This window comes from Protopterus annectens, chromosome 12.part0 (genome assembly GCF_019279795.1).
Source record: "Protopterus annectens isolate FY-2018-M chromosome 12.part0, PAN1.0, whole genome shotgun sequence".
NCBI lineage: Eukaryota > Metazoa > Chordata > Ceratodontiformes > Protopteridae > Protopterus > Protopterus annectens.
The window spans coordinates 92,840,624-92,855,733 of record NC_056746.1 but is presented as its reverse complement, the minus strand read 5'-3'; the positions used below and the strand labels follow the sequence as shown (position 1 = coordinate 92,855,733).

At 41.4% G+C, this 15,110-nt stretch overlaps 1 protein-coding gene across 1 annotated transcript in view; it reads left to right on the top strand.

The window, feature by feature from the left end:
• Positions 1-15,110, top strand: part of HAGH (hydroxyacylglutathione hydrolase) — a 135,046-nt gene that overhangs the window by 80,220 nt on the left and 39,716 nt on the right. Inside the window, exon 8 of the mRNA XM_044089104.1 lies at positions 8,830-8,909. Within this exon, the coding sequence (XP_043945039.1) occupies positions 8,830-8,909 (80 nt within the window). The remainder of the gene's footprint in view (positions 1-8,829; positions 8,910-15,110) is intronic.

Here is a 15,110-nt window from a genome sequence, read left to right as displayed (position 1 = left end):
TGAATGGAGATCTTTGTACAGTGCGGAATGGGAAGATTTCCCTTTTCTGCAGTGTAGTGCGATCTCGGAGTAGGAATATATATTTAGCTGGGGGTGTAGGGGGTGCAGCTTTTCAGTTCCTGATTATTCGCTCATGTAAGCAATAGACATTTTGAGTTTTTGTTGCTCTGACATAGACCCTATATATGTGTGTGTATATATATATATATATATATATATACATACACACACACATATATATTCTATAAAAAGTCCACCACAAAAAATTGACTTTGCATGCAAAATTTAAACTTGAGAAAATAAAATAATTACAATTTCTTGCTGCACACCCCACACCCCCCCTCTTAATTATATATAAACTAATTCCGAGATCACACAGTCTTGGGGTAATGGCTTATTTCTTTACCCCGAGAAATGTGTGATATTGCACACCTGTTTATAGTCAATCATATTTTGTCAGATAAATAGATGTTGACCAATGATAGATTCTAATTGTGTATGTATATATATATATATATATATATATATATATATATATATATATATATATATATAGGTCCCCTTCCATAGATTGAACATATAACAAGTTTGAACCTCGTATGGCCGAGACCATATGTTCGAACTTGTAAATGTTCGATCGGACTGAATGGAGATCTTTGTACAGTGCGGAATGGGAAGATTTCCCTTTTCTGCAGTGTAGTGCGATCTCGGAGTTGGTATATTTAAGTAAGGGGTGTGTGGGGGTATAGGGGGTGTAGCCCCCCTGCTACAGACGTTTAATTTTGTTTTTTGAGGTTTTTTCTTTTTTTTACTTTACTGCCAATCATTAGCAGACCGGAGTTCCGCTGTAGTGACCCCTAACCGGGAAAAGCTGAAAGACAAACAACAACAGTGTTCTAACGATTACAAGTTCGATCATATGGTCTCAGCCATATGTGGTTCGAACGTGTAATATGTTCAATCTACTGAAGTAGATCCATATAGATGTGTATATATATATATATATATATATATATATATATATATATATATATATACAGAGAAAGAGAGAATGTGTGTGATGTGTATCTCTCTGCAGATAAATATAGATATACAGCTGTATGCGTGTGACATACACATGCATACAGATACACATATGTGTGTATATATCTATACCTTTCAATCTATATGTCTGTCCACACCCCCGTTACTTAAATATACTAACTCTGAGATGTCACTACACCGAAGAAAGGGCAAAGTTCACCATGGTGGCCAAGTGGTTCCTTTCACAGGTAAAGGATTTTGGAAGTCCGTGCTTTCGATGGAACTGCGTTTTGGAGAAGCAGTGTCACTCAAGTTGAATTCGTTGAAATGTGTTTTTGTGGAAAGAAAGTGGACCCATATGGATACTAAACCAAAAAGTGAAAAAGTCACACACGCAAACCAATCAGTAAAAACTACAAGAAAAGCTATTTTAGCTAGAGTTTTCACACTGTGATACCATAAAACTTCTGTAATAGAGGCCCATGGAATATATTCACATCAATTGTTTCAGCTATATTCTGAATGACCATGACTTTTTGCTTTTTCTTTTTTAAGTCTTTATGGACAGATTCATGGCAGCAAAGCCAAACACCACTAGCTGAGGACATGGCATGTTTCGGCCTTCTTATGGCCTCGCTATATATATATATAATTTATTTATGTGGAAGCCATCCATTTCATCAGTCACTTTCATCAGTATATGCTTCATTGAATCACTCACATTTGTATTGCATTTCATCAGAGTTTAGCAATTTACGTAAATGGGAATGAAGAGCTCATACCTTCCATATACATTGCTAATTAACAGTGCCGACAATGATTTTACTGAGATTGGGTGACAGAGGGTAAGGTAGTTTTTCCCCGCCCGCCCCTTTATGTGATCTTGGAGTTTATGTACATATTTATTTTTAGTTGCAAGCGTGTGAGGGGTGATGGGTGCTGCCCCCCCCGAAAAAAAAATCTGATTTCAAAAAATTTGCTGTCTGTGTAAGTGACCACTTACACTGACAGCAGGTTGAGGGCAGGTGTTTTGGAATCTTGTCCCCATAGTAAGCCTGTTTATAAATAGGCCTTACACCAAAGTAAGTCATTACATTGAAATCAAGCCTTTTGGAATCAGGGCAGACTTGCATTGAGAGCAGCTCTTTTGTAATCTGGCCCATTTTTTTCTTTTTTTTACATTAATGTTCGAAGAAACACGTGTGTGTGTGTGTGTGTGTGTGTGTGTGTGTGTGTGTGTGTGTGTGTGTGTGTGTGTGTGTGTGTGTGTCTGTGTATGCGCGCGCGCACGTGTGTGTGTGTTTGTTTTCTCCCTAGCATTTCATTTCAAAGGTTTCTGTCCCATGTACTGAATCCTGAATCTCAGTTTAATGTAGCATTTCTAGTTGGGGATAGAGCTTGTATGTATTTCATGAAGATCAAAACTTGTTAATTAAAAAAAAAAGTTTTGCCCCTATGGTGTCATCTCAGAGATGGTTGTATAGAGTACAGGTTCATGGTAGGGACAAAGCCCCACAAAAATGTTAGTGGGTAGGGTGTAAACAATAAAAAAAAAACTTGGATGGAAGCAAAGACAAGCCGAGCCCCCTGGAAGCCTTAGGATCATGACTGTCCCCAGCAATAGAGGAGAAAAGCTGGTAGACCCAGCATGGACATGAGTCACTGGGAGTTGGGTCTGTAAAGATGAGCTCTGAGGGGACCAAAAAAAAGGCTGCAATAGTATTGCTTGCACTTTTGGGTCTGTGTTGTACTAGTTTTACATCATTTCTTTTGGTTAATTATTTCATTAGTACATTCATTTGTACTAATTAAGTATTTATCATATTATTGCTCTGGGAAGTGGAAAAGCTTTTGTTGAATTATAGCTTTTTTTAAAGTAAATTGAAATATAGAAAAAATTATTTATCTTGGCATCCATTGCTCTGGCATTGTTATCCTATGAAAGGAAAATTTGCCACATGTTTTAAAAGGGTTAATATGAAACAAACCCTCATGACCATAGTGAGAAGGTATGATTTTGCTTCATCTCCCCTCACCTCTTCTTCGTCTTCATATCTAGATAAGACTCAGAATAGGAAGAAGCCTTCTTTTAGATAATGGCAGTCCTTGAAATGTAACATTGTTCTGCCATCTAATGTGTCAACTAAATCAATAAATTGGGCAATCCTGCTGATGTATGGTGCTGTTTATTTATTAACTGGGGGATCTTTATGATTGCCCTCATCTGGAGGATCCATCACAGAGAACTAGTGTTTTTTGGTTATGGTCAGTATAGGCCATGCCCTACATCTCTTAGGTTTTCAACCACCTGTAAGAGACCAGGGCTTCTCTATGAGGTTCTTGGACTGGTCCAGACTGTGTATTTGATTGTCCCTTCCACATAAAAGGAGGTGGAGTTCACCATCTGCCTTTTCCTTGTCCAGAAGTGTAGGGTACATGGATAATGTCACTGAACATAACAGACACCTTTCAGAAAATGACTGAATGGGATCCCCCCTCGAGGACCAGTCATTTTACTGTGAATTGGTATAACATTTTATCATAAAGCACATTCCTTTTAGCTTTACTCTGCATCTCAAGTAATTAAAAAGGTATTGAGCATTAAGAAGGACATCATATGTTCCGCTACCTTGATGTCTGACTCCTGTCAAGGAATGTCCTGGAAGTGTGCTCTGGAATGAGTATTTTCATTATTACATTCCCTGGAAAATGACCATGAACTAGAAATCTTCATATGTTGTCCATTTTTAGAGGACTGCATTTACTGTCATTAAACCACTTTAAACTATTGGTCATTTCTGCTGATGGAAAGTTCCTTGGATATCATGTCTTTGGAAGCCTGCTTGAGTATTTAGTAGAGGGTTAAAATCTGATGCTCATTCATCATCAGGGCCTCAGGGCACCTAAAATCTTCATGGTGCCATTTACATGTTAGAGGATGCTGGTGTTGCAGTGTACTGTAACGTGTCAGTGGGTATTGCAGTGCACTGTAACATGTCAGTGGGTGTTGCAGTGCACTGTAACATGTCAGTGGGTATCGCAGTGCACTGTAACATGTCAGTGGATATTGCAATGCACTGTAACATGTCAGTGGGTATTGCAGTGGTCTATAACATGTCAGTGGGTCTCATAGTGCACTGTAACATGTCAGTGGGTATCGCAGTGTAACATGTCAGTGGGTATTGCAGTGCACTGTAGTGTGTGAATGGGTATCACGGTGCACTATTGCATGTCAGTGGGTATCACAGTCCACTGTAACATGTTAGAGGGTATTGCAGTGCACTGTAACATGCCAGTGGGTATTGCAGTGGTCTGTCACATGTTAGTGGGTATTGTAGTGCACTGTAGTGGGTGAATGGGTATCATGGTGCATTATTGCGTGTTAGTGGGTATCACAGTGCACTGTAACATGTTAGTGGGTATTGCAGTGGTCTGTAGCATGTCAGTGGGCATTACAGTACACTATAATGTGTCTGTAGGTATCACAGTGCGCTATAGCATCTCATGGTGTATTGCAATGCACTGTAACATGTCAGTGGGTACCTCAGTATAATGTAACATGCTAGTAGGTATCACAATGCACTATTGCGTGTCAATGGGTATCACAGTGGACTGTAACATGCTAGTGGGTATTGCAGTGCACTGTAACATGTTAGTGGGTATTGCAGTGCACTTTAATGTGTCAGTGTGTATCACAGTGCACTGTAACATGTCAATGTGTATCACAGTGCACTGTTACGTGTCAGTGTGTATCACAGTACACTGTTATGTGTCAATGTGTATCACAGTGCACTGTTACATGTCAGTGGGTACCTCAGTGCAATGTAACATGTCAGTGGGTATTGCAGTGCACTGTAGTGTGTGAATGGGTTTCACAGTGCACTACTGCATGTCATTGGGTATCACAGTGTACTGTAACATGTTAGTGGGTATTGCAGTGCACTATAGCATGTCAGTGTTTATCACAGTGCACTGTAACATGTCAATGTGCATCACAGTCCACTATGTGTCAGTGTGTATCACAGTGCACTGTTACGTGTCAATGTGTGTATCAGTGCACTGTTGCATGTCAGTGGGTATCACAGTGCACTCTAGCATGTCAGTGGCTGCAGAAAGCCCATATACATACAGAGATCCAGATGTCAGACCCTGGGCTAATGAACTATCCCACCCAGCCTCCATGGTTGTTCCCCCCTTCCTGCAGCCAAACCCTTTGCATGAGGATGGATGCTTCATAGGCAGGGTGAAGAGGTCACCTGAGATTTCCATGGTTTATTGGAAATTTTCACATTAACCAGCTGGAGCTAAACACAGTTCTCATGGATTGGATGTCTTGTAGACAAATCTGCTACCACACCTCTTCCTTAGAGGGCATAACAATCCATCCATTATATGGCACCAAAACAAGTAAAGAGGTACATAGACACTCCACTGTGAATAAAAATAATAAGCATGTAGACCTGGTCCGTGGACTCCACTGTGAATAAAGATAATACGCATCTGGACATGGTCTGTGGACTCCACTGTGAATAAAGATAAGCATGTAGACATGGTCCGTGGACTCCACTGTGAATAAAGATAATAAGCATGTAGACATAGTCCGTGGACTCCATTGTGAATAAAGATAATACGCATCTGGACATGGTCTGTGGACTCCACTGTGAATAAAGATAATAAGCATGTAGACATGGTCCGTGGACTCCACTGTGAGTAAAGATAATAAGCATGTAGACATGGTCCGTGGACTCCACTGTGAGTAAAGATAATAAGCATGTAGACATGGTCCGTGGACTCCACTGTGAGTAAAGATAATAAGCATGTAGACATGGTCCGTGGACTCCACTGTGAGTAAAGATAATAAGCATGTAGACATGGTCCGTGGACTCCACTGTGAGTAAAGATAATAAGCATGTAGACATGGTCCGTGGACTCCACTGTGAATAAAGATAATAAGCATGTAGACATGGTCCGTGGACTCCACTGTGAGTAAAGATAATAAGCATCTGGACATGGTCCATGGACAGAGACATCTTTTTCACATTTCAGGTTGCTCCTCTTCTGGAATTGCAGATTCAGTGGATGTTCAACATTTGATCATTGCTGCAGTCACCTTAGCTAAATGGGTTATGTCCTGCATAGGGTATGACAGCCGGTCAAATTCCATAGCTTAAGGGCACCTTCCATGTACCCAAACCATTAGCATTTTGAGCTGAAGAAGATCAACGGTTTGGACACCAAGCCCTTCAGAGCTCCATGCCACTGAAGACCACACTTCCTGGGGGCTTTCAAGGATCGATGGTCAGCTAACATTTTTCCACTACTGAGCAGACAGGTTCCCTTTGGGAAAAAAAGCTTCCTCTTTAGTATTTGTTTTTATCAGAAACTTTAATTTTTCTTCAAAAATAAGTAAATTAAGCTATGGAAAAGGGTTTTATGGACTGTCACATGACTTTAAGTCACTTTTTACTGTGAAGTGTGACTTCTTACTTTTGAGGGAAAAAAGTTGTTAAAAGTATTTTTTTTTCCTAATTAAAACTTGTGTTAAATTAGTTTGGGGGACTGGGTAAATCTTTAATGTGCTTTTCTCTTTGTTTTTGGTAGTAAAAACTACTGTGTTAATACTTCACTGTTTCACTGACTATTGCTGTCATGTCTGACCTGGGCTTCAGGCTTCATCATGGAATGACTTTCTGGTTCCTTGTTTCTTCCTTCCAGCCACAAAAAGATTCCCAAGCAGCTTTTCCCATTCAGCAGGCTACACATTTGCCTTGCCACAGATAGATGACTGCACTATGGCCATTTTTGGTTCCTCAGATCATTAATTTTTTACCTTACCTCCCTCACTTGTAGTTCCTCCAGCCATCATGAACTTGATGTCCTCTGCAACTGTTGGAGTGCCATTGTGCACAAAGGGAAACCACTGTTGTTAGTCTCAGAGGAAGTAAAAGAGAATGTTCCTCTGCCTAGCCAGACTGGGATGCCAATCCTCACGGATGGTTTGCTTGACAAGAGCTGGTCTGTTCCTAAAGAAATTCCTGTCAAAAAGAAGCAGAAAGTAAAACATTTAATTTCTTCTGTCTCTTCTTACTTTGGACAAGAGTGATTTATCGGACTTAGTTCAGGATTTCCCTTCTGTTTGTAGCATTATTGTACTTAAAAGGCCATGTTGTTTACATCTAATAAAAGAATTTCAGAATCCTAATAGTTTAAATACAGTTAGTTCATAGATCATGGGGAGGGGGAGTAGCTCTTTGATGTCTGCATGTAGTTCTTTTTTTGCTCGGAACTGGTGTGTCAGGTTTCTTGTTGGTCACATTACTGTTAATGCAAGACTTTACCCTTTTTTATCTGCTTAATTCTGGAGGTAAGCTATGACAGACTCTAGACAGACAAGATGTAATGTCTGTATTCCCTTGCCTAGGTAATTGTCCGATTGGAGGACTATACTATCAAGGTAAGTCATACTACTAGAAGAGACGTCATTAAAAATCTTTTCATTTTCCTTAAAGTTTCTGTGGACATCCCTGTTTCCCACCCAGTAGTTTCTTACCATATTTCCACCTTGGGTTTCTTCCTAGATTCAATCCAGTCCAGAGTCTGTTAGCAGTTTGAAAGGACCTCTTAATGAGATGTTGCAAGCACATGTTTACCAAGCAGCAGATAGGAGCTAGACATTCTCTTCAGACCCTTATTCTGCTGGCTTCAGCAACCCCTACTGTCCCACTTGTGGAGCTGCACATCAGAACCTCTCGTGATGCCTTATTTCTCCTTGGACATCAGGATTCAGTCAATGCTTCCACAACAGTGCATAGAAAATCCAAGTAGTATCAATTCTTTCATGGCTGGGAAATTAAACTTATAATAACTATATCTCCCCTGGAATAGGGAATTTGCAGAGGTTGTCTGACTGTGTGGGGATTGTCCATGATGAGTTGTTTAAAAAGGGTATGGAGAAAGCCAGCAAGCATTTTTTCCATGTCACCGTTTCCTTCTTCCGAATGTTTACATTTTACTAAAATGGCTTCTTCCACCTGCCAGCATGTTTATTTACCTCTGTCCTTCCTTCCATTGTAATGGCTGCTTAGAACTTTGCCAGCTAATGCATCTGGGGGGGGGGGGCTTTCTAAGGCAGCAGGCTATCGCAGACCAAGTAATGAGCTTGGGGAGGCACATTGAACCTACTGACAGAGACTCCTTTAAAGGTCTATGGTTACTATACATAATCCACATGATGATGTTTTTTTTCTCTAGCACGGTGTGACTGAAATATTTCATGTTAATGTGTGCAGTGAAGTCTCTGTCTGACGGCAGAGTGAATATGATAGGCCATAATGTGTATAAGATACTTTATTTATTTATTATATATTTATTTATTGACATTTGATTACCTGAACATTTGACTGGTTAGAAGCCCATTTTCAGCTGAAGCCCAGGGAGAAAAGCTCCAAATTTTTACAAAATATTTTAAGAACAATCATTTTACAAATCTTCAAAAATAAAACAAAAACATTTGCAGTTTTAATAATTATAACAAATTAGACATAATATAAAAATATCGGTAAGAACTGATACAAGTTATGTGACAATCATTTAATATTTAGAGAAATTTTATACAGTTTGTAACTAAAGGTAAGTTAGTCTAATACAACCAGGAATTGCAGTATGAAGTGAGAGATTGGTATCTTCCTACAGGTCCTGCACATCTTTTAATCACTCTATGCTTTTAACTTACTAGAGTCCTTAACATGTTATCACTAAAGTGGAAACTAGCTGATGCATTTGTCATCCGGATTTTTCTTCATTTAGGAAAAGTATGACGAGGGAGAACCGACTATACCTTCAACCCTTGCAGAGGAATTTATGTACAACCCGTTCATGAGAGTGAGGTAAGGACTTTAGGATTTTCTGACAACATGTTTTGCTGGAAGTCTATTTAAGGGCTGTAACTGTCCGGATGCTAAGTGATAAAGCAATTACAAACTGAAAACAAATTGCATTTAACTCTAACTGATGAGTATCATTCATTTTTATTCCCGTCATAAGCCGCTGCAATGGGAGGGTGTTACTCAAAGCTCTGGTTTTCAAAAATCATCACTGCGGGGAGCGATTTTATACGTTACCCATATCTTAGAATCAATTTAGCCATCTTCAAGTTTACTGTAGATGATGGGATGGATGGCAGGGAGTATGTCTTCTACAATTAGGAAGTCCACCTCAGTACACCCGCCCACCTACCCACCTACACTGTCATGTTAAAGCACATTATGCATATTCACCTCTATCCATTCCAGCCCTTTCTCCACACATTCCTTCTATTTGCACTTGAGACATACAGAGTCCTTCTTTCCCACCTCAGTCATATCTCACCTTAAGACATTTTTTAGCCCAAGTGACCAGTGTCCCACTAACTCTGTTTATCAGCCCCACTGTGGCAGCTTATTTAATTGAGAGAAGACTCTTTATAAGTACCATTACTATTTAAAGCATTCTAAATAACATTCCTTTATTCAAGACATGCGCAGATACCAGCAAACCAGATCTTCTTTTAGCCATAGAATCTTGGCCATAAGTACCAAACGGTTTTATCATTTCAGGCCTGGTAAGAAATGGAAAGGACGAGGCTTTTTTTCTAGTCTCTGAATAAATTCAGACCAGCATATTCATCCTTAAATAAACTTTTCAAAGATTGAAAATCAATTACTTTCTTAATGTGTTACTGGGAGCTACCCAAAGCCTAAGGTATGTGTTGTCTCTCTTTCTCCATAGGTTCATAGGTTCATACTAGGCTATCTGCCCTAGGGCATTTATAAGCCTAGACAGAGTATGTTTGGCTTTCGCCACCCATTTTAAATTAATTTTGCTATGCCCTTTTCGAGGTTAATATACAGTGCCTCTGTATAACAGTGACACAGAAGTGATACCCGGGGTAAACCTACAATCTCCCATCCACTCATCAAGATTCCTCTTGAAGAGAGTCAATGAGGGACTCTGCCTAACCTGGACTGGGATTTTATTCCAGAGTGAAGGGAGTCTCTGGGTTATGAATCTGTCCCTCCAGCATGTCCTATTTATTTCAGTGCTGAGGTTCAAGTCTCTCGAGCATGTAGCTCGATGGGATTTGGATTTTTTGAGGTGCAGCATGTCCCTTAATTCCGGGATGGAAATGGCTTTATACGTCAGGCACAGCTCGCCTCTGAGCAGGCGGTATGCCACTGAGTAGAGCTGGAGTTTCTTTAACCGGGCAGCATATGGCATCTGTTTGAGCCCTTTGATCCTCTTGGTGAGGTACTTTTGGGGTCTTTCCAGTTGCTGCAGGTGTTTGGTAAGGTAGATCCCAAAAGGGGCATTGTACTCGATTATGGGCCTGATGAGGGATGAGTAAGGAGGCACGATGACCTCCCCTAATCTAGATGTGAATCCCTTCATGATTAAGGTGGGCTATATAAAATGTTTTTCTAACTACTTTGGCCACGTGTTTGTCAAATGAGAGATTGCTATCAACTTGGGTCCCCAGGTCCCTAATTACTTCTTCTGTACTTAATGGATTACCACCTATGTGGTAATTTGTGGGCACTTTGTTTTTGCCAAAGGGGATGACTATACACTTTTTGGCGTTTAACTTGAGGCCATGGCTCTGGCACCAGTTGTCTGTTTCTATGAAGCCCTTTTGGAGGATGCTTGTGTCGGCTGGAGAGTCGATTATGGCGCCCAGTTTGCAGTCATCTGCGAACTTGGTCAGCCACATTCCTTCTATGTTGGCCTGTACCTCCGGAAAATATATACCGAACAAGAGCGGTCCCAGGACTGAACCTTGTGGGATGCCACTTGTAAACGGTTTGGAGTCTAACATGGCTCCAGCAATTCTAACCATGTGGGTTCTGTCTTTGAGCCAGTTTGCAACCCATCTAGTGACATAGGGGTTTATATTTAAGCTGGTGAGCTTATCTATAATGCCCGAGTGGGGTATTGTATCGAAGGCTTTTGCGAGGTCCAGGTAGGCTGTGTGGACCACCTTCCCTTCGTCAATGGCCTTGGTGACTGTTTCAAAGAAGTCGACCAGGTTTAAGAGGCAGGATCTGCCCTTAACAAAGCTGAACTGGGTAGGATCCAGTGTCTGTAGGTCCCCAATATCTTTATTTATGAGGTCCATGTTGATCCTTTCCATAGCTTTGCAGACCAAGCTAGTCAGGCTTATGGGGCGATAGTTTCCAGGGTCCATTGAAGCACCACCTTTGTGGAGAGGGACCACTGTTGCTGTATGCCACTCTTTGGGTACATATCCTGTAGTAAGGCTGAGATTGAACAGTAGTTTTATGTTTGGGTTTAGCTCTTCTTGGAGTTCATGTAGGACGCAGCCCGGGACACCGTCTGGTCCCATTGATGCTGTGTTTTTTGCTTTGGAGGGGCGGCTCTTACCTGAGCATCTGAGATGTCAGGGGGCAGCACTCTGCTGGGATAGATATTTGCCCTTTTGGTGGGGAGGGGGGGGGAGAGAAGTTTGCGCTGAACCTGTCAGCTAGGATGTTGGCAATGTCTGTGGGTTCAGTGTATTTTTTGTCATTTTGGACTAATTCTGAGCATATCTGGGAATTCCCACCCAGGTTCCTAACATAACTAAAGAAAGCCTTGTTGATTATCCTTAGTGTCCTGTGCAATTTTCCTCTCGAAGCTGGCCGTAGACGATTTTATGAGTGCCCTTAGTTTTTTGCTAATACTGATCAGAGATGCCTTCCCTTTTTGGGATTTTGCTCTATCATGTAGTAGCTTCCTCCTTCTATTATATAGTTTGTTTATGGCTGAGGTCCACCAGACTGGACGTCTGCTTTTGGAGGATTGGGTCTTGGTTTTATTTGGGATTGCATGATCCATGCATTCCTGAAGGTGTTCATAGAATGCATTTATAAAGGATTCTGCGGTCTGGGCCGTATTTTCCACAGGCCCGGGGGCTTTGAAGGATTCCACCTCGGTTTTGAAGAGTGTGAAATTTGCTTTAGAGAAGTTTTTCACTGTGGTTTTCTGTGCAGGGGGTGGGGTCGGGATGTGAATATCCAGTGAGATCAGTTTATGGTCTGATCTTACCAGTGAGGGATACACTTCTGGTCTGGAGCATAGAGTCCCCATGTTGGTGATGATCAGGTCCAGTATGTTTTCTCCTCTTGTGGGAGTGGTAACAAGTTGTTCCATAGCATTTGAGTTTATGAATTCTAGGAACCTTTGGGCTAGGGTGTTGGAGCTAGAGTAATGCTCCCAGTCTATGTTTGGGTAGTTGAAGTCGCCCAATATAATGGTGTTTGGAGAGACCTTCATATTTTCCAGTGTTCTCAGGAAGGCCGAGTGGGGTTCCTGGGTTTGGGAGGGTGGTCTGTAGCAGGCTATAAACTGGAAGGCAGTTTTACCCACTGTTAGTTGCACATGGATAGTCTCTGATGCTTCGTGCTTTGCCACTAACCTGGAGGTGTGGGTATCTTTGATGAATATCGATACTCCCCCTCCTTTTGTGGTTCGGTCCAAGTTTTGGGGCTGAAAAGCATGGTATGAGGTATAACCTGGTAGTGCTACGGTGCTCTCGGGAGCCCTGAACCAGGTTTCTGTTACTGCACAGATATCGATGTTCTCCATGCTAAGGAGAGTTTAAAGTGCGTGCATCTTGAGGTTTAGACTTCTGGCGTTGAGTAGCATTACTCTTAGTTTCTTATCCCTTGTGATACCTATGGAGGTGGGTTTGTCTTTTGAGCCTTGCCTAAAAAAGGCACTATGGGGGTAGCAAGAGCCTTTGCCAATATCTGAAAGCCCAGGGGTGACAGGTGCAAGCCGTCCCTAGCGAAGCATCGTGGCTTGTCGAGCATATCATCCCAGGCTGACAGGCACTGGATCCCCTTTGAATGACAACAGTACTTAAGCCAATTGTTGAAATTGATCATCTTGTCTTCATATTGTGGCATCATTCTTGGTGAGGGTAAGATGCTACTCAAGGTCAGGGTCATACCAGCCTGGGCTACATGCTCAGAGAGCTCCTCTATGTCTCTTTTAATGTAGTCCAGGGAGGTACGTCTCAGGTCATTCACACCAGCATGGACAATGACTGAGTCATATTTGTACTTGCCTTGGAGTGACCTGAGTGCTTGTGTTATGTGGCGGATCCTAGCGCCCGACAGGCTGCTCACTGTGACCTTCTCCTTGCTCAGCCTGGTGAGCGGGACGTCAGTGTGCCTGACGATAGAGTCACCTATTACAACTGTATCAGGTGTGTTGTTTACCCTTAAGGGCTGTGACTGTTCGGCACACTGGCTTTGTGAGATATGTGTTGCACGTGTTTTGTTTTGGGGTAGTGGTTGCTTGGGTGTCTGCTTTGGAGGTCTCTGCTGCTTAGGCAGATCTTTATTTAGAGCCTCCGAGTATGTTTTTGTGTGATTATGTGTTTGGTTTGCTGTCGTGGTAGGTCTATGTGAGACTGGAATTGTAGTGAGTGTGGTTTCCTTCTCCTCCTGACTGGTTATGCCAGTACTGAGTTGAGAGAGCTTAGCCTCCAGTTTGGCTATATGGTTGCATCTCTCACATGTGTTGGAATTTGCTGGGAGGAGGAGAGGGTTGTCTGTGTACATGAGGCAGTTGTAACATTGCCTCAAGATTCCCAGATTCACCAGCTGGACCAGAGAGGAGATTGACAACTGACCTTTGGACATGCTAGAATAATATTGGGAATTCCTTTATAATTGAAAACAAGGGCCAATGGGGAGTGAGGGTGTAGTGCTTTTAATTTTTAGTGCTGACTTATATAATTGCTTTAGTGAGCAAGTGCCAGGTAACTTAAGTGCAATGTGTTACAGGTAACTTAAATGCAAAAACGACAAACATTAACTTTCTTTCAAGTGAAACAAGGAAATAAGTACAGTAAGCAATGCAGATATCACTAGGGATTCACAGAAGCGCTGAGAAGCCGCGTTTTAGGTGGAATTAGCATTCCAGGGAAATAACAAGCAAACAAACAACAATCATACAAACAAAGCTAGATTCAGCAGGCCTCTATCTAGTTTATGCTACAGCAAACAAGGTGTACCAATTTCAGTAAGAAACAGTTCAAATATGCAGGCACTATAAACCTTTAACTAGAAATTCCCAGCTCAGAAGGGCAGAGTCCAGCCTCTCCTCCCACAAGAGTGCAGACCACGAACCTTCTTAATGTAAAATAACTGGCCTGAAGCCCAAGTGCATAAACCAGAACTAATACACTTTAGGAATAACAGACACTGAGCTCTCAATCAGCAGTTCCCAACTTAGAAGGATGAAAGCTACCTGTCCTGCCACCACAGTGCATGCCACAAACCTTCCTAATGTAAAACAATTGGTCTGAAGCCCAAGTGCTTAATCCAAAAGACTTAGAATGATAGCTACACTTTAATCAAGTTACTACCAAGCAGTAATAAATACAATTGAAGACTTTAAAGAATGCCTGGATAAGTGCTCAAGTTATACAAACAAAGCTAGATTCAGCAGGCCTGGATCTAGTCTATGCTACAGCAAACAAGGTGTACCAATTTCAGTAAGAAGCAGTTCAGATATGCATGCACTATAAGCCTTTAACCAGAAATTCCCAGCTCAGAAGGGCAGAGTCCAGCCTCTCCTCCCACAAGAGTGCAGACCACGGACCCTCTTAATGTAAAATAACTGGCCTGAAAGTCCAAGTGCTTAAACCAGAATTAATACACTTTTAGAATAACAGACACTGAGCCCTCAATCAGCAGTTCCCAACTTAGAAGGATGTAAGCTACCTGTTCTGCCACTACAGTGCAGATCACAAACCCTCTCAATGTAAAACAACTGGTCTGAAGCCCAAGTGTTGAAACTAAATGGCTTAGAATGAGTTACACCAAGCAGTAATAAATACAATTGAGTACTTTTAAGATGACGCAAAAGCAAAATAAAGTAGGAAGAAACACAAGTACAGTAAAAGCAGATGAATTTTTTTTTTCAGAAAAGTAGCAAAAGCAGTAGTAAATACAATTCTCATGCAGTGCAAGCTGGCACACTTGAATATGTAGCAATATTAGTCCACACACAGTTTGAAAAAAATTAATTAAATTAAAAAG